We start from the raw sequence: 24,630 nt of genomic DNA, 5'->3' as shown, positions 1-24,630 counted from the left end.
TTGTTAACATTGCATCTTTCTCAGCATCAAAACTCCCAGGAGTTTGGGATTATGGTTGCTGCTCTCCTCCCCACAGTTGTCACTAACTTTGTCACTAACTAGAAGCTTGGTTAGCAAGATCAGGTCCTCAAAGAATAGGCATGCCAGGCAATCATCTCAACAGTATACTAGGTCCTTCAAGATCAAAACTGAGGCATTTTTTCATATTAATATTCAGAAATTTCAATAGTTGTTACACAAAGTTTACCTGGGAGGTTGACAAATGAATCAGTCCTTTGTCCTCCAAAGCTGTCATTCAAATCTTGCATTCAGAAACTGGGTGGGACAGAAATTGGAAAGAAATATACTCTCTTCCTACCTCCCACTGTGCCATCAAAGAGTCTGTAATGTAAAAAAGTGGAAGATAATTGTAGAGGTTGAAAAAGTTTTATAACAATGTTTCTCTTTTCTGTTTTAAAAACATTAACCACAAACTGAGTTATCATAACAATTATTCTTAACTGCAATAAACATTGCAGTAGCAGTTTATTAAAAATAGATTTCTGTTATTATAATTTTAAATCTCAGTAATAGCCTCAGCCAAGAAGCCTCTTGGGTTTTTTCCTCTCTCTACTCCTAAATTATTGTGCTTGAGAAAAGAACAGCTATTAACTGGGAAGTATTTTGATATTTCTGTTCTTCCCAAGTGCTATTTATGTCTTTTTTGTGCACAGACAACTTACTTGCATCCTCTGGCAATGGAATTCATGCTTGGAAGAAATAATATCTGACCGGTGCTTGGATAGGAAATATCTAGAAAGTTTTCATCAGGTCTCTTGCTATTTGCAGAAACCCCCCTTTCACAGGGGTACTGCCAAACTCAGACCCCCAGATTATATTTTTCTGATGCTAATCAGCATAAAAAAGAAGCTCTTCAAATATGTGACATTATCCTTAAGGGTTAGCTTGACTTGGACCAGGCAGAAACTTGTCTACCTGATGTCAAAAAACAAGCGCAAGCTCATTTTGACAATCCCGCTTCCTTGTCTCTTTGGAGACCACATTAAGACAGAAATCCTGCAGGACTAACAACATCTCAGATACACTTCCAGAGAAGAAATATCATTACTGTCAGATTAGGAGATTTTGAAATCCATTTAAAGCATGCCAAGATTTTATATCTCAGAACCTCTTCTACAAACTTTCAGCTGATGAAAGGAACCAGTTTGGAAAGAATCCTGCATGTGGGTGGAGAGAAAAGGCAGCCAGGCAGACTCTGAAAAAAACAGAGTTTCCAGACTGATTTCACAGCCCTGAAGATGGCAAGAACACCCCATTCCTCCATGGGGAAGCTGAGTGCTTTCCTGGGTCCCTACACCTGCACAGAGCAGGAGCACCAGTTTGCTAAGCCCCTGCTCCACTGGAAGCATTTTCCTCCTGCTGCCCTTCTGTTGTTGGTTGATGCTTGAGGGCAGAGCTCCATCCTCTGCCTGCCAGCCCTCCTGCTCGGCCTCTCCATCCCAGAGGAGGAGATTTGGCCAGCAGCCACCACCTTCTCACAGCAGCCGGAGGACAGGACAGGCCTGCTCTCAGTCAAGCTCTCGGCAAGCAAGTACCGGCACTTCTTTGGTCTCGGTTTCTCAGTTCACCACCTCAGTCAAGCAGCTCGAGTCTAGCCCTAAGCCTACTGCATATTTAATAGAAAAGAACACTGTTCTGACCTCTCCAGCTCTGCTGAATGATCAAGTTCTTTCAGTATTTAAGATGCCTTAATTAGCATTCCTGACCCAATTTACAAGTTTCTTGCTGCTTTGACTAATCCTGCTGACTCGAACAGCAAAGTCTTAGCTTGTAGACAAGCTTTAAGCTCTAGGATGCAAGTACTTTATTAAATAATTATTTACAAGAGTCCTTTAAAATATAGTCTGGACATCACCTGCAGTGCATTAATGTTGTTTTAAACACCCAAGTCAAGAAACAAATCTTCTTTTCCAGTGTTCAGTCACTACAGCTAAAATAAGCTGCTTAGCACAATAAGAAAAATATGAACCACGCAGTAATAGAAAGCACAGTATATTTTCAATGTCAGCCCTGTAACCCGAGATAAAGAGATGTGAATTTTTTTCCACTGATCTGTGAGTTCAAGGGTGAAGGAGTTATTTCCCTCTTCTACTCAATGTAGGAAAGTGTGACATAGTGATGAAATCTATTTAGAGACTTGCTTTCTATGGAAAAGTTGCTGACAGCGCTCCATAAGCTGCAGCAGTAACTGAATCCGATACAAATTCAGCCACTGGGGATTCAGTAATGGCTGGGACTCTTGACTTAGGGTTTCCAGCTCACCTTTTGCCTCTTTTTTCCCAGGCCTATTATATTATTCTGCATTGACTGAAAATGGAATTGTACAGTTCCACAGTTTTCAGATCCAAAACTGAATCTCTTGAAGATATGGGGGAATCTACATTTGACCTTTTTTTTGTTCAGAAATCCCACAGCAAAGTATGAAAAGGCTAATATACGGCTTGTTTTCTTTTTTAGTTCTACCCTTGAACTCTCTGGTTTCAAATAAAATAGAATAAATATATATAAAAAATAGATATGTGTATGTGCACATCATATATAGTGTGTATGTAGAACAAAGAAATCACCATCCTGACTCCAAAACCGGAGACCAAGGTCCAGTTTTGAGAAAACAACGTAAGGAGACAAATCAAAATAGGCAGGTGGGAAAGCAGTGGGACAGGCAGAAGAGTTGTAAGTGGGGAGAAAAACTTCTTGCCTATGTTTTTATCTGTAGTGAATACTCTTAACACATATGTTAACTTACTTGTATGTATACTTACTTACACATGCGTGACATATTCTAAAGTTACTCCCCTAGATGAGCATCTCTAATGTTTCCATATTAAATTTTCCCGCACCTGGAAGACCTTCTTTTCATTTTCTATTGCTTTGTTGGAAAACTAGGAACATGTCACAAAGAGACAGACTGTGTCATTTGCTTCTTATCACAGAAATGGCACATCAGTGATGAGACTAAAATGCCTTTATCCTGTCTCAGGTTTTATTTCTGCAGAGTATCAGAGCTTTTTCTCCTTCTGCTGTGAAAAGCTGAATGTTCTGTGAGGATGAAAACCATTTAATTCCATATTTAATTTGATATGACTATGTACTTGAAATCATTGGCTTGCATTATTTTTCTGGTGGATTTACAGAAAGGAAAGTCCACACTGCAAGTTTTTTAACCTTGCCAGTACAATAAAAATGAACCTAGGCAGGTTCAGATCAAAAGCTAAAATATTATGAGAACAGAAAGGAAAACTATGCTGGTGTGGATCATGAGTTTAAATAGGGCAGCTCTTCAGTTATAAATACAAAATTTCTGTGTTAATGTAATGTGAAAGTTCCGTTTTAGGTAGCGTACAAGATGTCTGGAAGCTAAATTCAAGTTATTGATGATAAAAGTAATTTAAATTATTTTTAGAACTGTCATCTATAAATCAGTGATACTGGTATTAGGAAGATTTATTTTATTTTTTTATTAGAGGAGAGAAACAACTGGTATCAGTTCCTCAAGGACTCTACAAGCAGTGTGTAGGAGCACAATTATCTTTTCCTGTTGCTAATTTATTTGTTATTTTTATTTGAAATTTAACATTAACTTTGGAAAAATACAGTATCCAAAGCTGTGCTGGTTTGTAATACTATTTGGTTTTTTGCTTTCTTCTAGATTAAAAGTTGCATGTTAGGGAAAACACCCTTTCTAGAATGCCCATTTCCTACCTTTTTATTAACAACAAAATATTTATTAAAAATGAGATTTTTTTTTTAATTTGAATTTAATTTTGTTTTTCTAAAGCTGATTATTTTCTTCGTGGTCTTTTTTTTTTTTTTTTTTCATAAGCTGCAACTATTAAAATAGACTACCCATGTTTTCTGTAGGTTTGGAGACATTGGATTCAACTGTACTTAGTGGAGAGTTTTATGCCTAAAGCAAGGATTACATTTATCCATAAATTTTCAGCTACTTTCATGTTCTTACAGTCATAACTGCAATGTTAAATTTCTAAAACTACCAGCAAATGTTCCAAGTCAAACCAGAGATGCTGTGTCCAATTAAAATAATAGATTTTTAGAGCAGTTCCGTTAAGAGTCCCTATCTTAAACCCCGCTTCTACAAAAACTAGATTTCACCTGTTCTTGCCATTTTAATTTTCAATATGCCAAAGCATTTCACCTTGATAGTGTTGAGACACAGTGTGTGTGATTTTTGCGTGGGCTTTCAGTCAGCCCAAGGTAACCAGAAGCAGTTGTTTCCATACTGATAAGAACTGATCTAGCCTTGCTTTAAGGTCCTGGCAGTCAATTACAGCTGTTACTGCTTTAACTAACTGACTTCACACACAGCAGGCTCTGCTCATTTCCCCTGTGCTAAGAGGAACTTAATGTAATCTGAGGTCTATAGGAGAAGTGAGAGACTGGCATCCGAAAATGTTAACCAAATGTTACCTGCAAGAAAAAACCACACTTGTGCTATTTTTGGAAGTGAAGTAGAAACTGTTATCACTAGAGAAACAAACTTTTGTTTTAACAGTACATTCATAATCTGACTGTAGCGATAGTCTTTGCTATCCTTGTAAGAGCTTCTTTATATGCTGGCCTTTAAAGCATAGCTGTATGTACATGTGGATGTATTTCAGTATTGTTCCCCTTTTTGTGCCAGCATCCTTAATTTAAATGTGAGAGCTGAACTTCTGGTCCCAGTGGATTAATTAACAAAAATGCAATGATGCACCTCATCAGCATCACTCAGGTGATTCAAACTGACGGACATGTGGAGACCAAGTTACAGTAATTTATCCATGAATATATATCTTCAGCAGAGCAGCAGGACAGCATCGATATTGGTTTCCTTGTTGTAGCCTGACCTCCCCGTAACTATTAGTGGAGTGTTATGCTTACCCCTCACCTTGGCACAGTCAGGTTTAGCCACGAATTCATGGGTACGCTGCAAAGCCTGTTGAGGACAGCAGAGTGGCTCCCACTGATTTCAGTGAACCATAAGTACAGTTCAAACTCCTCACCTCTCCAGCCTCTGTGCTGAATCTAGGCTCCCAAGATATCCCAGGAATAAACCCATGAAGGATGCCAGTTTCCATGGAGTCACGATCGATTTAACCTCAACTGATGTATAATTGAACACTTTCCGTTCACTGCACCCAGGATCAGCAAACGAGTTCTTAAAACTCCAGCATTGCTAACTTAGAGGCACCTGAGCGAGGGCTCCAGCACGGCTTTCCTAGCTCAGTCGGTGGGCAGGAGAGCGCTGTCTCAGAGCATCCTTAAAAATGTATGAAGCAGCTTGCGTGACAAGGTGAAGACGGAAAGGGAGAGCTCCCGTACTTTAGTTTTCTAACATCATTTCATTATTTATTGACAGTTTTTCTGACTTGAGTTTTGGAGCGCATATTGATTTACATGGTGAGGTCTCTTTTACAAGTTTTTATAAGTTAGACATTGCATCAAATCGAGACAGGAAGGCCTCAGTTTTGCAGGTGCACCGTCCCTGTGAGGCTGAACACCCACATGGCATCTCCATAGAGTCTAAATCTATCTGGCCCCTGGAATTAATCGGTTTTTCCTTCCTTACACTGTCAGCTCAGCGGCAGAGAGGCCCTTAAATATATGTCCATTCTCCTTAAAGTTACTTCTGAAAGGTACAAAGCATCTCTAGAGGTGTTTTAAAAGTGCAGCACTGTATGAAAGACCAAAGTTCTGCTTGGAGAAATACAAACCAAAAATGTGCTTTGATTCCTGTTTCATTAAACCTTTCAGGAGCAGGCAAGACGATAACCAAGTCTCCTGGCATTCAGTTAGACAGATGCACAGTGTGTTACGTTGATGTAGTACAGATGTATGATCTCAGCTAAACTATAGCAGTCATGCTTTTGCTTTAAGACACATTGATTAAGGACTTCTTGGAATTAGAATTAAATCTAAATAAGAAAATTAATCATCTTAAAAAAATTATCCACATTAGTTGGGATCCTCATTTTCAGTCACTTAAACCTAATCTCCAGTAAGTATAAATCAATTTATAGTGTAGCTGAAATCAATATAGCTACTCTGATTTATGCCAGTAGCAAATTTGGCTCCCGAACTACAGTTTTACTGATACCCTGGTGTTTCTTAAGAGATAACTCCAACAGTTGTGGTCAACAGTAACTTAACTGTTGTTTTGTTGTGTGAAACATAGTTGGTATTTTTAATGCTTTTATGAAAATGCCAGTTTTAGCAGACTGCAACATGCAATATTTAACAAGGTGTTAGAGATCTTCAAATTATCTACAAGGGTGCAGTTTGCATGGAAAAAGACAAATGAAACTTGCCAGTTATAAAGTACAGCCCTGCAGGGATGATATGGAATTCTGATTTCTCCATCTAGAAATGGGAAACTTGGCATATTTTTCTGAAGTGTTTTGGCTGTTTCCTACGTGACCACAAACATGAACAGCGTAAAGATGTGATTTTATGTCATCTGCCAAAACACTGTGAGAAGCCCAAAAGATGTAATGGCATGGGTCAAAAAGCTACAAAGGGCAGGTTAGCAGCTGAAATGCATCCAGACACCTTGCTGGCCTTGATCAACGTTATGCATTCAGTTGGTTTAAAAGTGTCCCCCAAACACTGAGCACTTTGATCATTTTTCTTGGGCAGCCAAGCAGAGATAGAAGAAGGGAAGAGCACGTGCCTGCTTTCACAGCAGCTTCTTCGCTAACGAGAAAGCTGAGCTCTGCCTCCTCCCTCCTTCCTCTCCCCTTCTGCTGCTAAGACTGTAATTTAAGGGAGTGCTTGGACCTTTTGCCTTTTATTCTGGATCACCTTAGAGAATTATTAAATCCAGCTTTTGTATTGAAAAAATGGGTTCAGAAGGAGCCTGTAAGCTCCTGAACTTGTTAATGGTGTGCTCCTGTTGATTGAGAGCAAGCTGAGGTTCCCATTCATTTGAGCAGTCAGTAATTTGCATGGGGAAATTTCACCTCCATTTCCATTACTGATGAATATTTGCTCTAGAGAGCGGAGCCCTGTTATTCAAAGCATTCTTCAGAAATTTTTTATTGTTCAGTTGTGGCATTTTACTGCAACATTTACAAGAAAATAGTAATTATTAAACAAAGAGCATGGGGGAGGCAGTTCCACAATGAACAGATCCTGGGGAAAACAAAACAAAACAAAGAAAGCCCTAACAGAGGCATAAGTTAAAGCCTGCCTACTGCTTTGATTCTCTTCATTTCATTATCCTCCAAGTTTCCAACAAGTACCCATCTGACCCTTCGACTGGGTGCTGCGTCAAGGCGGGCACCATGAAGCTCAGCTGGGTGCTGGGAGCACCAGCTCCCCATTTTGGGGCAGGAATGACTCTGCATCTGGAAAGGATTTCCTTGCTTCCCTTTGCAGCCAGTCACTTTTCCTGGCTAACAAGGCAGGAGGGCAGAGCCGGTGCTGAGCTCTTCACTGAGGCGCCACCAGGCTGAGACCCGTATCAGCCAAGCCGGGAGGTTCAGGACTGATCCTCTTTGCCCTCTGCTTGGCTGAGGAGGACACAGGATCAAGGTAACCGAACAGTTGGCTTTATTGCTCATTAAGTGTACTTATTTCTGATGTTGCAGTGTGCTGTGAGCCTTGCAGGTCTGACTCTTAGCCTGTTGGTGCGGGAACGATTGCAGCGCAGCGCTGACTGTTCTGCGGGTTCAGTGCAGGATACATGGCCAGAAGGTGGACAGTGAGGGAGCACCAGCAGGTTTCAAACGCTGACAGCAGCAACTGTAAGAAATGTTGTTGCTGCTATCAGTCCAGCTTCGGATCAAGCTGCTGCTGTCTAAGAAATCTTTGCCTGCTAGCTTTTAATGGTGTGTCAGGTTTTGAAGTGACAAAGACCTCTGAACGTCGCTTGTGCTCTTTTTTTTCATCACACCTCCCGCCTTGGCCTTGCAAACCCTCCACCCTTTCCTCATTTCTAATTTAAGCTTTTCCTATGGGCAGTCTTTTTCCTGAAAAACAGCCTGTGAGTATCAGCAAAGGCTTCACTGATTTATTTACTGTGCTAGTGAGCTGGAAAACCCCACTAAACTTTTTAATCAGCATAAACATGAACTTAAAGCTATCTGTCAGCGGCTCTGTCTCCCTTGCTTCCTTTCGAAGGAAAACAAAATATCCCATCAGTGCTTCCCCTTCCAAACCCAAGGCTAGCTGAGAGATGCCCAACGCAGTGGCACTTCATCTTCGCTAGCACTTGTACACCCCCCCAGCACTGCACAATATCGTGAAGAGTATACTCGGGTCCCAAATCAACATAACTACATCAGCAAGGCACCTTAACCATGCTAACAGAGCTGTATGGATTCAGTTCTGGCATGATCTCATGGGATCATGCCAGAGAGATCTCCAAGAGCTTTTTTTACCCACTAACCTATTGAAGTAAGCTGTGTGAATGCCCTATTCACCCAGTCTTATTCTTACCTTTGTTAAATAAAATATCCTGTCATAGTCACCAGTCCAGCTTTATAAACTCTTCTAAAATAATCTTTCAACTAGCATGGAATTTCCTTCACATGGCAAACCAAAACTTGAAAATCGTCAGGCAGTCATCATCACTGAGGGTATCTGTGTCAGAGCATTGTGAAGACAAATTGCTTTTGCTTTAGTGGAAGTTATGATTCATGAGAAAATGCATATAGCTATCGTGACAACTTGCTAAGAGCATCTTTTTTGCAGTCTGTGATGATCTTTGTATTGAATATAGCACAAATCCTTAGATTTTTCTGGAGCATATGAAAGCAAAAGTACATGCAAGCTCTCTGGCATTTGAAAGAGGTATGAGGTAAATCTTTGGGGAGAAAGGAGGGCATCTCATCTTGGTTTAGTTCTGCAAACAAGATAGCTATCTTGAATAAAATCCCAGAAAAGTTGAGCAGTGATATTTTTGCCCAGTGCTGCATTAACTCAGAAAATGCTCCATTTTTTGGTAGAATGTGTTCCTTATGGTAAATATCATAGTAAGTGACTTCTAGCATTTGTTTACAAATATTTGTTGAAGCAAACATTTTCTTAAATGTGCTATACTAAATAATTCATTAGAGGGTTGGACTGAGGTAGTTCTGGCGTGAATTGCTGCATTCAGATTTGACTGGATGTTTTTTGTTTGTGTATGAATTCAGTGTTTCTGAATACAGCAAATTTCCCTTTTTTAAAAATGCATCAGAAAACTATAGTTTTAGAATGTCTTTTGTACTAATTAAACCAAAATGCATGAATTATTAAACATGCTCATTTGCAGTGTTCATGCACTTGAAAGGTTTGCTTTCATTACTAATAAGGCACACACAGAGCTGAAAAGAGGTAATTAGAGCATCAAAAGCAGTGAACCATCCTGAAACTTCATAATGCTTTGCCTGAAAAAAATCACCATTCAGCTGAATAGCAAGAAAACAAAAAAAAGTCTACACTGTTGAGTCCAGAAGGATGAGAACCAAAGTCTTTCCAAGTAACTCCGTAGATATGCAAGAGGCTTTTACTCCTCAAATATACCTTCAGAACTGATGTAGGAATGGCAAAAGGGAACCCCTGTGGTTATATTTCAAAGACTGTGTTTTCAAGTCAGAAACACATTAGTTCTTATAAATCAAAGGCTTTTTTCATCCTGTGAGACTCTTTCAATCCTAGCAAAGAAGAAAAAGTTCTAATCTCAAAATTTTCCTTTTCTAATGATTTTAATAATCTGCTTGTTTTATAAGCACTTGCAGGGAAAAATGCTTCTTGCAGATAAGAAGGAGCGCTGGCACTTTTTATGATAGGAAAATGTGTACATCATATCAAATAATGAGTGCTCTGTGTAAGCCATGCCAGAGATTGTGCATTGCGTATCCAGCTTTGGAGACCGAGTTACACTCTCTGGTTTCCTATTACTGCAATCCTGTTGGAACTTTGCCCCCAGACATTTAGAAAATTACAGTAAAATGACTGCATATTGTTTACACAGATTATTGACTATGCTTTCTTATGTAGATTTAGGGAGGAAAAAAACGTCTTTTTTACACAGCCTGAAGCTCTTAAATATACGTGCGAAAGGTTTAGACAGCAGCTTGAAAACCAACCTTCATCTCTGTAAGATTCAACACTCATCTTTTTCATAGTCCGTGCACATCCATCTCTCTCAAGAAGTAGTGGTGTGTTAAGATACAGAAGTGGCTCTCCAAGGCGACTGCGGGGGTCTGCCCATGAGCCATGCTCCGGCTTCTGCTCCGCACCGGCTCCTTCCTGGAAAGTCGACCATAAAACAGAAAATGCAGTAGTAAGAGGGAATGCGTGTGAAATTACCCGGCTGGTCTTAATAAAGCAGTGGGTGTCATGCCGCCTGGCAGCAGCCCATCAGAGCTGGTGTTAGGGCAACAGACGTCTTTGGGAAAAGGCCTGTTGTTGCGGGGAATAGGGATGGGGATTCAGAGCAGAAAATTGGTCCTTTTCTGCCGGGGCTGAGGGATCCCTCTTTTGCATGGTGGGCAACCGTGGGAGCGTGGAAGAAACCCTGCTTTCTGACCCCAGCAGTCTCTAAACATCCCTGACAAGAAGGAAGGTATTACTTTGGTATTATAGTTAGTCACAAAGTTTTCACGCCCACTATTGCCATCTCAGAGGTGTGCTTTGCTGCCCGCCTTCGCTGGGGCCCTGACAGGGATAACCCACGCCTGAGGCAGCCAAACGAAGGCCCTCACCACCATCATTAGTGGGCAGAGACAGGTACGCGGGGGCAGCATCTCGCTCCTACGCTCTTGTCTCTCTCCCCCACTGGGGAGGAGTGGGTAGCGATAAGGCTCCTGATTTAGGATGCCACGATGCCACAGAAGATGCAGCCACAGGGAGCAAGCAATACAAGCCTTTCCCATCCAGGCTGTCTCCTCCCCGCAGCCCACGGGGAATGGTCGTTGGAGCAAACAGCCCCCACAACTGCATCGTGGAAGGACTCTGCCCAAAAGGGAACCCAGAAGCAAAATAACTGGGGTGCAGCATGGGTGGCCAGGGGATGGGTGTCTGGGTGCCAAGGGGCTGTTGGGCAGCACGGGCATACCCGCGGGCAGCTCCGTTCGATGCCTTTAGTTAAGTGGAGTGAGTCAGCGCCTGCCAGTTCGTGTGTCTGTATCCCGATGTAATTTCCCCCAGCGGTAGGTACATTGCTGTCTCGGCTGAAATAGGTCTCATGCGCTGAACGGGTTTGGCATGAAAGGTACTGTAGGAAAATAGGGTAAATGAGTAAAACCAAATAATGTTACCACAATTCATTTTTCAAGTGGCAATCGGTATCATTATAAGCACAAACCTTCCCATCTCTCTAAACTTATGTAAATGCTATTGTGGGGCATGTCAGCCTCATCTTGAGATATGTACGTCTTACTCTATGGGGATTAGACACTATGTACCATGCATCTCTGTTGGAGATTTAGCTAGAATAGAACATATGGAATCAGACAGTGCCTGGGGGATTTCTATAGGAATAACCAGTGTTTCTGTCCAAATGTAACTTCTCAGCAATTCTCTGTCTGTAACCTGAAATTATGGATAGAGCAGATGCTGTTACTCTTTTAGGCAAGATTTGCAGTGCCTTGACTTATATGAGAAAGCAAAAGACCTGTTTTATTTTAGATCATTGGACAGCTTTTGGTATGGTTAGGAAAACCGGAATTGTTATGCCTTGTTTTATTATGAAGAAGTGCTTTCCTAGTGTACTGTTTATGCCACTGCCACAGCTCAGCCTTAATTTCTACTGCTGTAAATAGCTCCTGTAGACACAGGTGTAGTAGTGCCAAGAGTCTTCTACTTTAAACATTCAGGGTGCATCCCATCTGTAGATGAGACTATGGTTTTGATATCAGCTATAAAAAGGAAGCTATATAGCTGCAGAGGTCTGTACAGAAGGGGAAATGCTGTTCTTGAATGGGCCTATAACAGTGCTTTTTTTCATATATATATATGAGGTTACACCATCAAATATTTTTTTAAGGTAATGTCATTATGTGCCTGATTGCCTCTCATTTGCTTGAAGTAACTTTATGAATGCCTAACAAGCAGGCCAAAAATAAATAAGCCAAACTGATTTCTGTAGCAGGTCTAATACACATAGAGATATGTGGAAGGTAACACTCATCCCTGCCTAATTCCAGGTAGCAGGTCCAAGGCACCTGTTTGAATTCAGTAGATTTGCAAAGGCAAATCCTCTGAACTAAGGAGGTTGCCATCACCAGGTTCACATAGAAATGCCCAGGAATCAGGGGAAATGAGAAAGAGGAGGTTTCCTTGACAATACAGAACAGAAGGGAAGGTTGATGCAAGAGCTAGGTGCCAACCCCAATGCATTTTGTTGCTACAAAACAGCAGCGTAGTGATGGCCATAGTGGTAGCAAATCATTAGTGGTTTAAATACAGTGATGATGGATGGCAGGTAAATGTAATTGTATTGGAACAAGAATGCTTTTCTCTTTTATTCAAAAAATCTCTTTAACACTATAGTTTTAACACTCATGCATCCATTTAAAATAATTTGGTCATTCTACTCTGGATTGGGGGTCATTAATTGTAATTGTGAAGGTTTTCATTTAAAACAGAAAATAAGTAAAGGAAATCTACTGAGCCTGTACATTCTCCAAGTTTTGACAAATGAAAACAAGGACCTTTTCTTTTAGGATTTTGAGAAAAACTTCCTGGTGTTTTCAGTTTATCTTCTTCATGCTGTGAGTGCATGTAAAACACATCGCACTTCTCCTTGTAGTGATTCTAGTATGGAAACAAATATTAATAGTGAATTCTTATGGATCTGCCCAAAAGGGGATTGTTGACTCTTGATTCTGTAAGATCATAGCATAGTAAATGGCTGTCAAACAACATACCAACTCTAAATACTGCAGCTGGATTGATTACAGATACTCTGCTTTGGTGGCCAAATCCATCAGCTTGATTCCCCCAGCCAGTAAGTGAGCGTAACACAGCACACGACCATAAGTAAGGACTTGTTTTTTCACTTTTGCCTCCCCAGGTGATCTCATGCATTTGCCACCCTACCTTAGGATGGACTTTTTATTGAACCGTGGCGTGCAGGGCACGAGCAGAGACCTGGGTTTGGGGCAAGCCTGCTTGGAGCCGCAGAAAAGCCGAACCTTGAAGCGCCCCACCGTCCTGGAGCCGATACCCATGGAGACATCCTCCACAAGAGAAGTACAGTCATGGCAACCTGGTGCTGTGGCAACGTTACCTCAGCGAGAAGGAGCTGAGCTGGGACAGGCAGCAAAAATGAGCAGCTCCCAAGAATCCCTGCTGGACTCCCGGGGCCACTTGAAAGGAAACAATCCCTACGCAAAATCTTACACCCTGGTATAACAAAAAGAGCATGGCTGGACAGTGGCTGTAAATATTTACACTGAAAAAAAATCCAATGAAAGCTACCTTTTTTTTATTGAATTCCAATATTTATAATTAAAGAAGAAGATTGCCAAAATATTTGACAAAAAAAAAAAATATGAACGACAGACAGTGCAAAGACTCTCTTGCTTTTTTTCTGTCTGAGTGTGAGCTTCATCTGACTGGACATCTGAATTTTTGGGTAAAAGAGTCCAGTTTTCTGATCTTCACAAGCGTTTGTGTTTTTACTGATTTTCTACGAAGTGCATGGAGACTTAACTAAAACATTTTAACTGGAAGTTCCATCAGACAAGATTTAAAAGGCAAAAAATCACAAAAAAAAAAAATCACCCTATTTGTGAATTCAACAGGAACATTGATTTGGAAAAAAACAAGTCTTTTGTCATGTTTGCACTTTTTTTTTAATTAGAAAATGGGTCCTTGATTGTTCTTTTTTTGTTGTTAATTAGGATGAGTGATGTCAGTGGAGTGAGGGGACTGATTTGGGTTTTTTTTTAATATTAATTTAATGAGACACTCTTTGCATTTTGTCTATGCGAAATAAAAGGGTCTTCTGCCTTTATTTGTGACGTCTGCTTCCGTTGCCTTCTGCTGTACTTGGTTTTCCCTAAGTGTAACCGCCATGTCAGTTCCAGAATCTGAACAATGTCTTCTTGTACCTTGGGAAGAAAAGGAAAGCGGGGGTCATACTTTTGGAAAAAAAATTGGCGTTCACTTACCCACAGCTTTTTTGCTACCCTGGGGCAGAGAGCTAGAACAGTGCAAGTCCCGAGTGCTCTGAATCAAACTCATCAGGGACTATCTGCATTCGCTTCATCAGCCACTGGGAGGCTTTTGTTCAGCTTCAATATTTTTTGGATCAGAAGAAATGTGTTGACGTTACTTTACTTACTCCCTAGGAATGGATTTTTAGTCCATTTGGGAGTAGCACTCACAGAAATTAGGTGCTTACGTAAGGACTGGCAGGGGGGGAAAACAAACAGCTTTTCCCATAATAGAAGAAAGAGGAGGAAAAAGTTATTCCAGGTCTAAGATCAACATGGCTTCCTTTAGAGGAAAAAAAATCTTTTTACAGAGGACCTGTCAGCTCATATTACTTTGTTGCATCTTTTGATTACACGAGAAGTAATATTGCTTGTTTTACACAAAGCATAAATGCTTGAATACTCTAGTTGGTGGGTTTAGCACAATAACATTTGAGCCGCCTTGCTAAGTGCCTCCTTGTGTGTGTTGTGCCCTGACCAAGAGAACATGGTGCAGAGCATCCCAGATTAGCGCCAACACAAACACATTGCTCAGCACTGGCTGGAAATATTAACTGGGGTCTGAAAGCAATAAACTAGGTACACTTGAGCAGGGTGAGAACCTCCTGCAATTTCCCCGGCTGGTGACATTGTGGGCACTGCTAATTCAAGTATTTCTGCACCATGCTCAATTCAAGCTGTTTCAAAATGGAAAAATGCAGTTATGTACAATTGTTTCATTACTATTATTAATGTAATTATTCTGTTATAAGGGCACTGAGTTAGAAAAGTACTTAAGTGTCTTGAATCAAGTTGCACTTGCATCCTTAGCTCTGTCAAGCCCAAGTGTTAAAGTGCTGGCAAGTCCTACAGAAGGAGCCAAATGAAGACATCCTTGAGGTATGTACTTCTTACAGACCTACAGAGGAGTGCTGAGATGTCTCTCAGGTAAGGAACTACTTTCCATCTAGTCTACCTATTTGACCGATATGATGATAAAGCACATTAAAAAAAAGACACCACCAAAAAAACCAAAAAAACCCACCCAAAAATCCAAAACCAAGCAACACCACACAGCATTTTGCCTCTGTAAAAAGAAATAAATTTTTTTAAAAAATTAAGAATTACCAATTTTTTTCATTTTCAAACAAAATGAAAAAACTATATGTTGAAAAAAGATTAAGATATTAATTTGCCTTAGTTTGTTGTGGTTTTTTCCACAGAGAAACATTTTTTTAATAAGAACCTAATTTAACATACAGAAAGAGGTTTCTTTTACTATTTCCCATTGAAAAACTCCACAGAAAACTGAACTTCTATTGAAAATTTCATTTTGGGGCAATTCAGTTCTTTTTGATTCCCACAAGAGTCCTTCTGGTGTGCTCAGCTTGAGCTGGATGGGGCATTAGTACTTCATTTAGAAATAAAAATTTATTTTCTCAGTGGCATTCAGGACTTTGGAGTCTCAGGCCATTTTCAGCTTCCATTGAAGCTTCCTTCTTTTCCTCTGAAAAAAAGGTGAAAAGCTTTTGGGCAAAACTGAGGCTTGGTCCATTTTTTACTGTGGCTCTTGGCTGCCCTCAAGCCCGAGGATGGTGGGTCCTGTGGCTGTGCTCCCCACCAGAACTTGCCTTCAGTGACAGACAAGAATAAGCATGTGATGCAGGGAGAAAATATTCACATTTTTAAACTCCTGGTGACTGCTGGTAGTGGAAATATTCCAGTATCTCCCTAAATCTACATTTGGCTGACAATCTGGAAAGCGCCAACCGTCCTTGACTTAACGAGACTTCCTCCTCATCTGTATTCAATATGCCTGGTAATATTCATCCTCCTCATGAAGTGAAGACGCCTTTGGGGGCCCCATATTCACAGAAATTCATGGCAAGTCTCCTGCTGGTTAAAATCAGAGTGGAACCGGGCTGTTGCTTAACACAGACGGAGGCTCAGACCTGCAGGGTGCCTGGCTCCGTGCCCTGGATCCAGCCAGCTCTTCAGTATGCGTGACTGTAAAAATGTGTACGGTCCCCTTGGCTTGGGGGTTTTATTGGCTTTTAATTTTCCAAACAGCACTGGAGCGGTAGAGCTAGTTAAACATGTAACAGAAGCTTTAAGGAAGTGCCTGTCCTACTCGCATCTAGTCAAGGTTTGGAGGTAGAAGTAAACTCTTTTCTCAGGTCGATATAGCTGGGAGCTGCCAAATCCCTGCAGGGTGCCTTGGGTCGCAGGGCCAAGATGAGAGCAAAAGTGTTGATGTGTCTCTGACACAAAATTCACAGTTTACTTTTCCCCATGTCCCAACCTCAGCTAACCCTTTAAGGATTCACAGATAGTAATTAACTCTCCCCTTTTGTCTCAAATGAGTTAGCAACTCCCTCACTCCTGCCTTTTGTAAGAACATTTTTATCCTTCTTTATTCCATTACTGTTTTGCTTAAATTGTCCAATTAACACAATTACATTAAACTCAGTACAGTTTTTCCCTCTCCTTGTTTTTAGGTCAGAGCTTGCTTTTCCTATTCAGAACCAAAGAAATATTGACCGTTTAAGTTTGTCTTTTGGTCAATTATTTTTTTTAACCAGGTTAGCTCCATAGCAGTGTTACTGTAGCTAAGAAGACTTAGGAGTTACAAGCAAGGAGAGGTATTATTACACCAAATAACATAGTTGAAAAACAAACAAAAGTAACCCTGAGCTACTATTTGGGACAAACAGAGTCCAGAGGAGCTTTGTGCAACCAGGTTTCCTACTTTCCCAGGCAGCCGGGGGGATGATACCCAATCCCTGGCTTGCAGGTGAGGGAATGGCAATAAGTCTCACCTGATTCCTTGCATTAAGTAATTTGGGGTAAATGTCTTCAGACTTTGATGCCCAACAGAGTTTGCGTGCACAGCCAGGTATGTATGAAGCGAGGTTTTTTTGGTCAGGTTTTTGGGGGCTTTGGGGATGTTTTGAGGGGGCCTGAAGAGATGAACAGTGAAGAGGTGGGATAAAGGGTCCAGCTGGAAGGGCAAATTCTGCCAGCACACCATTTTCCTGAGTAGGCTGAGAAGCTCTCACAGAGAAGGGAGCTCTCCTTTAAAAGAAAGGAAAGGTAAAAGGAAAAAAACCACATAGTTTGGACAGCCTGTTCATAGTTTTAGTGTTAGTCGGGTTATTTTAGGTCGCAGCAGTTGCTTAATGGGCTCTCGTGGTCAACTATGAGGCATTCCAGCAGGGAAAAGAGAGTGCTTTTCACCATTAATTTTCTCTGGACTTGCCTGAGCATCCCAAGGGGAACCTCACCGCCTCACCAGAAAGAAAATGCCTCTGTCGGAAGCACACCAGCCCAGCACACACCACCAGCACTGCTGGGGGGTCATACGGTGCGCTTCCCTGCGGTTTTATTGTACATTCTGAACTGCTCCTCCTTTTTTCACAATGAATGTTACACTCCTTTGTTTTGGGATTTCAGGGCAGGAGAGTGCTAGAATTGACATAAAAAGGATCTGTAACTATTTTCAGAGTTGACAAGGGTCCTGTAAACTTCCCAGCAGGTCTTCAGCATGGGAGCATTTAGTATGCCAGCTCCTGACCCCGCAGCAATCTCCTCCTGGCTCTGTTTTAAATGCTTCTGCCCTCCGACATAAATGTTTTTCCCCTTTGCAGGCACCCGCTGAAGGTGCTTGGTACTTTTCAGGCCTGACGGTAGGCAAAGGGACAAACATCAGGGATGACCCTGAGGGCAGAGCTGGCCAGACACAGCCACAGCAAGAGCCGGCAGCTTTCCTGCCTGTTGGAGCAATCGTTTGAGCGTAAAATGAAGACCCATTTCTATGTGATGTGCTTATTAGGGGGAAGGCTGCTGCAGGTATTTGATTGTTCTGATGCTGCCTGACTAGAAACATACACACAGAATTTCTAGCCAGTAACTTTTTTTCTTTTTTTTTTTAATGGGAAATATATATACACATAGAAGATTTCAAAATCTCTGGGACTGAGTGTGAAAGAAACTGATCCCTACCCTTGTCCATGGAAGAGTAATGCCAAAACCAATTTCTCAGAGTACTGACACAAAAAAAAAAAAAAAAGCCTTGAGATAAATTGTGGAAGTTACTGGTTTTACATTGAAACTGCCAAGTTTTCATTCTCTGAGTCTGCCAGAAAGCATTAACACACACACACACACACACACACGCACACAGTTAAAACCTTTGGACACTTTTATTTAATTGAAAGTAAGATAGGTGTTTCATAAAAGGATATCGCATAATGGTGAGATAGTAGAGAAATCCACAACACAATGGGAAAACAAGGTGGAAAACCTGGAGAAATGCCGTCATTATGGAACTGTGTCATCAAAACTGTAACATGCAGTGACATGATTTTGGGATATTGCCCAAGTTCAGTTAAGCTACATCTTTGCACCTAGTACTTTATTTAACGGTTCCAGTCCCAGTGGGATAACAAAATTAATCTGATTCAACAGTTTGATAGAGAAAGCTGTGGTTTCAGTGTTATTTGTAGTGCAATGGAGGCCTTGGGTGGGGAGGGGAGGGAAGGGAGCATTGCAGCTGGGGGCTCAGAAATACCAAGCACACATTGAAACATGCATCGTGGTAGATTTTCCACCACCTAGAGCCTTGCTATGGTTGATCCTGCAGCTTTTCCATAAAGAAAGCACACCAGGTTCACAGAGGGTTTGAAAATCCTCTTTCCTCCCATCCCCTTTCAGGCACCATGTTTCTTCCCATCCCACCCTGCCCTCAATTTTCAGAGGTTTTTGAGGTTACAGAAACTCAGTGTGGCTTCCTCTGGATCCTAAGGAACATCTTCTTCCCTTCATCTCTGCTGGCAGCATCTCCAGCATCTCCCTTTCCCTCTCCTGCCACAGTTCCACGCTGTCTCAGCCCCCACTGCTGTCCCACACCGAGGTCTTGCACCCCTGCGGCAGGTGCCCCTTCCTCGGGCAGCCACCACCCTGCTTCTGTAAAACCAGGAAAGTGGGACCTGAGACTCCCCTGTGTCCAAGGCAAGTCCCAGTGCACATCATTCCCAAACACCTCTGAGCCTCAAGGGTGGAGAGCTCAGCTCTGATAGATAAGACTCAGTCCAGAAGCTTGAAATCAAACAGCCGTCCTGCCTATGGCACCCGGAATGCCTGTTTTACCAAGGGCTGCAGCTCCCAGGGGGCTCGCGTCAATCCTGTGCCAAGAAAAGAGCTCCTGTGATACTGGAGAGATAAATAGGCTGGTAGCATTAAGGACCCCACATCTGTTCCCAGGTGGGCGCAGGTCTGCTGGGGCTCGTCTGTGCCTTTGCACACCAGCGTGCTGGCGACTGATGTCCGGCTGTCACCTCCTGTCTGTCTGCACAGCCAGAGACTCGCAGGAAAGTGGGATCTCACTGGGACTCTGTTGAATTTAAATAACGTTGTACCAAAAGCACAAGGCAGGGATACTTTTGCTCATGCAGAAAAGCATTAGAGGGCTGTAAGGCTCTGCTCTGTACCAGCGTCTTTACCTCTGTGTAATTGCTCCAACATTAGTAATAGTAAAATTATATGCTTCCATAAGGAAATTTAAATTAAATGTAACCTAAATCAATTTGAACTTTGAAACACTGAGCCTGTACCACCTGTCTTTCCTATAGAACAAATTATATTTAAGCCCCAAGGTCAAGAGCAAAGAGAAAGCTTAATTAAAGTTGATAGCAGACTGCATAATCACACCTGAACCTACATACAAACAGATGAAGCACCAAAAGCCATTCATTTTATTTTGCTATCCTTGCCTGGACTCTAATAAGATTTTCCTTTTAAAATGGCGACAGCTTCAGTTGCATTTCATCATGCGTGTACAGAAATGAATGGATATCTTGGCAAGCTGCTCTCCACCAACCACAAAAGCTCATTCATTAGTCTCTGACACGTTGGGCCATAGCTCTTTGCGCTTCTAATTAAATCATCATCCTTGAAGGTGAACCTTTACAGTATTTATAAGCAAAATCATCTCAGGTGGAGGAGCTGTGAACCAAGGCAATAGGCAACACCGAATTGATGAGGTGCTGTTAAAAATAACTCTGCAGTTTTCCTGTCATTTCAAAGAGAGACAAGACAAAACTCTAGAGAGACCGTGAAGCTAGTTTCACGTCAGACTTTGTTTGAGGAAGACTTGGGATTTAGCAGCTAAAAAAAGAGTAATGTGACCACCCAATTGTGCATTTGAACCCATGGGTGGCTTGCAACACGCAGGGTATGTTTGGGATTTAGGCTGCTCTTCACTGGCCCCCCGCAGGAGTAGGGCATAGCTGAACGTGGTCTGCCAGACCAAACAGAGGGAGTTGGTGCACTGGGAATGTGTGGGATTGCAGGTTATTTCTGGTCAATCTGGCATCACAGAGCCAGCTGTCACCTGCGCCATGAGTAGCTTATCTGTGATTACAGCGTGCAGACGTGCACGTGCATACCCATACACACAAACACTCATCATCTGCACAGAGAATGTCAAGATCAACGTGAAAGCTATCATCCCAGCCCTTTTACTATCACTGCATTGCACTTGGTGGAAGGGAGCAGGGAAAGATGCTATAGCACGATGAAACCACAGCAATCAGCCACTTCCAGTCACATCACTCTCAAGTGTTTCTCTTAGCTGTGTGTGGGTGCATAGCCAGATATTAATTTTTACGGCCCACTTTTTAGCAAATATTGTCTTACCTAGGAGAGAACATCTCCTGGTTATTTTTATAAACTCATATTTTATTCTTTATTCCTCACAGCAAGAAGTTGAGCTTCTTATTCCATTCAGCACGAGAATACAAGTCAGACACTTTTAGGGGCAAATGCTCAGGTCAAGGTGAAGGGTGTCATTTACACTGACTAGGACTAGAAGAAAAGAAAAAGAATTGGATGAAGTTTGAGTGCTAGAAAGTGCTCTGCATCAACCTTCGAAGTACAGCAAGCCCATGATCCCCCTTTACAGCTGTGAACCACTTTTCAGACACTCATGCACACAGGAGGGCCCTGGGAGCTGTATTCAGTGCTGTCCCATCCCCTCCTAACATGGCACAGCAAAACCACATCCATTTCCATAGGTGGTACTCAGAGCAGATACGGAGATAGTCAGGGTTGACCTCCTCAGGAACATGCAGAAAGCTTTATGCCAAAGCTGATGTTGTCATGAAGAATATGTTTGATCAAAAGACTACTGCTACTAATTATGATTATTCTCAATAGATTTGTTTCAGCATAGCCTGATGATTAGTGCTCTCACTGGAAAGACCACTCAGTGGACCCAAAATTTTCATGACAGTCTTTCATTTTCAGTAACATCCAGCATAAAAAGAGCCTGGGCTCCTGCCAGTTCAATAAGTTGGCCTTAGATAAACGGGAGTTACCTGAGCCTGAGGCTCTGAGGCCAACAAACCATCTACTAAATCAGGCCTGGGCACCCCGTAGCATCTGCCTGTTGGTAGCCCCTTTCTCCTGGATTCAGGGTCTAGCAGAGGTTTGTGGGGATTCAGCTTCCACGTGGGAGCTTCGAGAGTCTCTTCCAGACACCAGGGCAGATCCCCATCCTTTGGGTGAATTGGCAGCTTCCCTCAATTTCCTGGAAGCAGCCCAAGACACCACTTACAGCCACAACAGGCTGGAAACAGAAAGGAAACATTTGGATTTTTTTTTTTTTTTTTTCCCCTTATAAAAGAAAGGCAACTTTCAGAATTTCCATCCTTCTGGCAAGCTACACATTTCCCTTCTCTGCCCTGGGAGGCAAACAAAAGCATTTCCAACACTCGCATTAACTGAAGAACAGAAAGCAGTTTTGGGTGCATCCAATGACTATCACATTGACTTACTTTCTCCATGCTGCATTGTCTGAAAAACAGAGCAGCCAGAACAAGGCTGGACAAGGACTGGGTCTCAGCAGGCTTGATGAAATTAGCCAATACTGAGCCCAGGGTAAAAACAACTTGGCCAGTGCTTCAGTGAGGGTTCCCATGCAGCACTTCTTTAGCTGTGCGTGCTGGGCCTGAAAGAGGCTTGAAATTTTGCCATGCAAATTAGCAATTGCTCAACTGACCAGGCAGCTGAACCAGCAGAGCAATCAGTGGGTGTGACGTGTTTGAACTTACCAGAGAGCTCAAGATCCATGGAAATCAGGGCATATCCCAGCCCCTAGGGTGACTTCCAAAAACATGAACAAAAAGCACAGCTCCTGAAGGAAAATAGCATGTTACCTGCACGCAAATGAAACAATTTCCAGCACATGAGCTCTAAGGCAGTCTTTAGAGCCCAAACGTAGCCTGGACCACATGAGAAAAGAGCAAGTTTTGCCCATTTACCTAGCAATATATTGACTTGTTTCTCGCATGGTTCGATAACAGAAACTCATCTCCAAAGTCTGGATAGTCCCTGTAAAATACACACTCAGGCCTGACAGGACAAAATCTTTTCTATTTTTACAGTCACTGGAGTCCCAAAGACTTTATTAAGCATTTAGCATAAGAGAAGCAAGCAGATAAGTGTGTAATAAAGAAAGTAACTGTTCCCCTCGGAGATGAAAAATGACAGAGACCAAGAGCTAAGACCTTGGCCACAACTTTAAATTCACCAGGTCTTGCCAAGTAGACAAAGTTATGCACAGCTGATGTCCGTGTCACGATGATGCTTGACAGTACAGTTTCTACCTTTTGTAGTTTTAATCAAAATCAAAAACTTCAGCATTTAGTAACAGTGGCAGTGTCAAATATTATTGTGGCTCTGTCAGTGACATGATGTTGCCTCAAAGACAGCAGAATATTAAGGTCAGATGTCTCTGAGCTTTTCATTTAATCTTATTTGCACTGAGAAGATAGGGCTCTTCCCTCTGAATAAAGTACATCGACATTTCTAGTACTAAAGACTCAGGAGCTCTATATCTCGTAGGGCGAAAGCTGCTGGAATAGTCTTTCATTGGCACTTCTACAGCACATATCAGGAGTGTGGCCGAATAACTCAGAAGCCTGAGTGCTTTATATGCCCCCCATCATACCTATGAGGAAGGGAAGGCTGCAGGGATCAGATGCTTTCTTCGAGGTCATTCTGTAGACACAAGACTTCAGCCTTCATTGTTTTTCACGCAGGGCTTGATTCTGCTCAACCGAGCTCTGTGGCAGGTTGCCCAAAGAAGTGGCATTTCCATCCCTGCAGGTACTGCAAATTCGAGCAGACAAGCCCTGAGTCACCTGAGCTATGCTGGCCCTGCTCTGAGCAGGGGAGGAATAATCCCTGAGGTCTCCTCTGGACTAAATTACTCTCTGATTTCAAAACAGAATTTCCCGTGGGAGCAGAACTGCACTTGGAGGGCCTCAGCTGTAAGGACTTGCTTTCCTCCTTGTTGTTGATAGCAAAACATTAAAGTTTTTCTCTCCTGACCCTTGAGAATAAGGTGAATACTTCCACATTTGCAAAAGAAATCCCTTTTCCCTGGTTCTTCAGTTGCACACCTTGCTGGGGGTCATGGGGAAACTTCTGGCTTTAGTTTAATATGTGCTACTATCTAGCCACCTACCCAGTTTTGCCTCAGCTTTGCATACATACAGTGCTATAAATATTTTCCAAATATGGTCATAATGCGGGGTCCCAAAAATCAGCTGAAAGTTTGTCCTCCACCTACCTATACCTTACCTTCCTGTGCTAAAGGATGCAGGCAACCGCTGCTTCATCTCACCGTGACCTCATGCAGAGAAACTCAGAAATGTTTGTGGAGCACTTGGACACTGGTGACAGCGTTCGTGAAATGAAATTAGAGTAATGAAATCTCCAGGGAGCCAATGCATTATTTTATGTTCAGTTCAGGCTCTGAACGGTGAATTCTAAATAAAATACAAGTTGTATAAAAGAAAATAAGGAGTAATTTCCCATTCATAGAAATAGGGGTGGGTTGGGGGGAAGGATATAGGCTTATGAAGTCAAAACCTGTGTCATAACACATTTCATCACGGAGGAGCAAGTACCATTAGTACTGCAGGGGTATCTAATTCTGGCAGTTTTCAACCTCAGATGGCTGGCTTTGCAACCTAGTTATTTTTTATGTGCATTATACTGTGCAGAAACTTTCTGATGTTTTGCTAACCAATGACCTTGTTTGAAAAGAGCATCTACGGTATTTTAATGACTTTCAGATAACTTTGACAGCTGATGTTTTCAACCAGCAGGGTACTCTTGGGTCCAAACCTAAATATATTCTGTCTGAAGAAGTGTCAATGTTAAAAAAAAACAATGAAGGATGTCAATTACATCCCAACATTCCCCAGAGTGCTTGAAAAATATCTGCTGAATCAATATATACATATATATTTGTTTAAAAAAAAAAAAAAAAGAAAATTAAAAAGACAATACTTACAACAAAGTGTGTTACTCTGGAGAAAAACTTGCCAAGTTGACTGATTTCTAAAAAATTCAAGTATTTCCTATACTTTTA

General features: G+C 41.9%; 1 protein-coding gene across 2 annotated transcripts in view; it reads left to right on the top strand.

Annotated features, from left to right (window-relative positions):
• Positions 1-14,021, top strand: part of DSCAM (DS cell adhesion molecule) — a 491,765-nt gene extending 477,744 nt beyond the window's left edge. For both annotated transcript variants that reach the window (XM_049835149.1, XM_049835148.1), the window contains exon 33: positions 13,064-14,021. In XM_049835149.1, coding sequence (XP_049691106.1) covers positions 13,064-13,404 — 341 coding nt within the window. In that variant the 3' untranslated portion in view covers positions 13,405-14,021. The remainder of the gene's footprint in view (positions 1-13,063) is intronic.
• Positions 14,022-24,630: the final 10,609 nt, after the last annotated feature.

Source organism: Accipiter gentilis, chromosome 32 (genome assembly GCF_929443795.1).
Source record: "Accipiter gentilis chromosome 32, bAccGen1.1, whole genome shotgun sequence".
Classification (NCBI taxonomy): domain Eukaryota; kingdom Metazoa; phylum Chordata; class Aves; order Accipitriformes; family Accipitridae; genus Astur; species Astur gentilis.
This window is presented reverse-complemented; position numbering and strand designations above follow the sequence as displayed.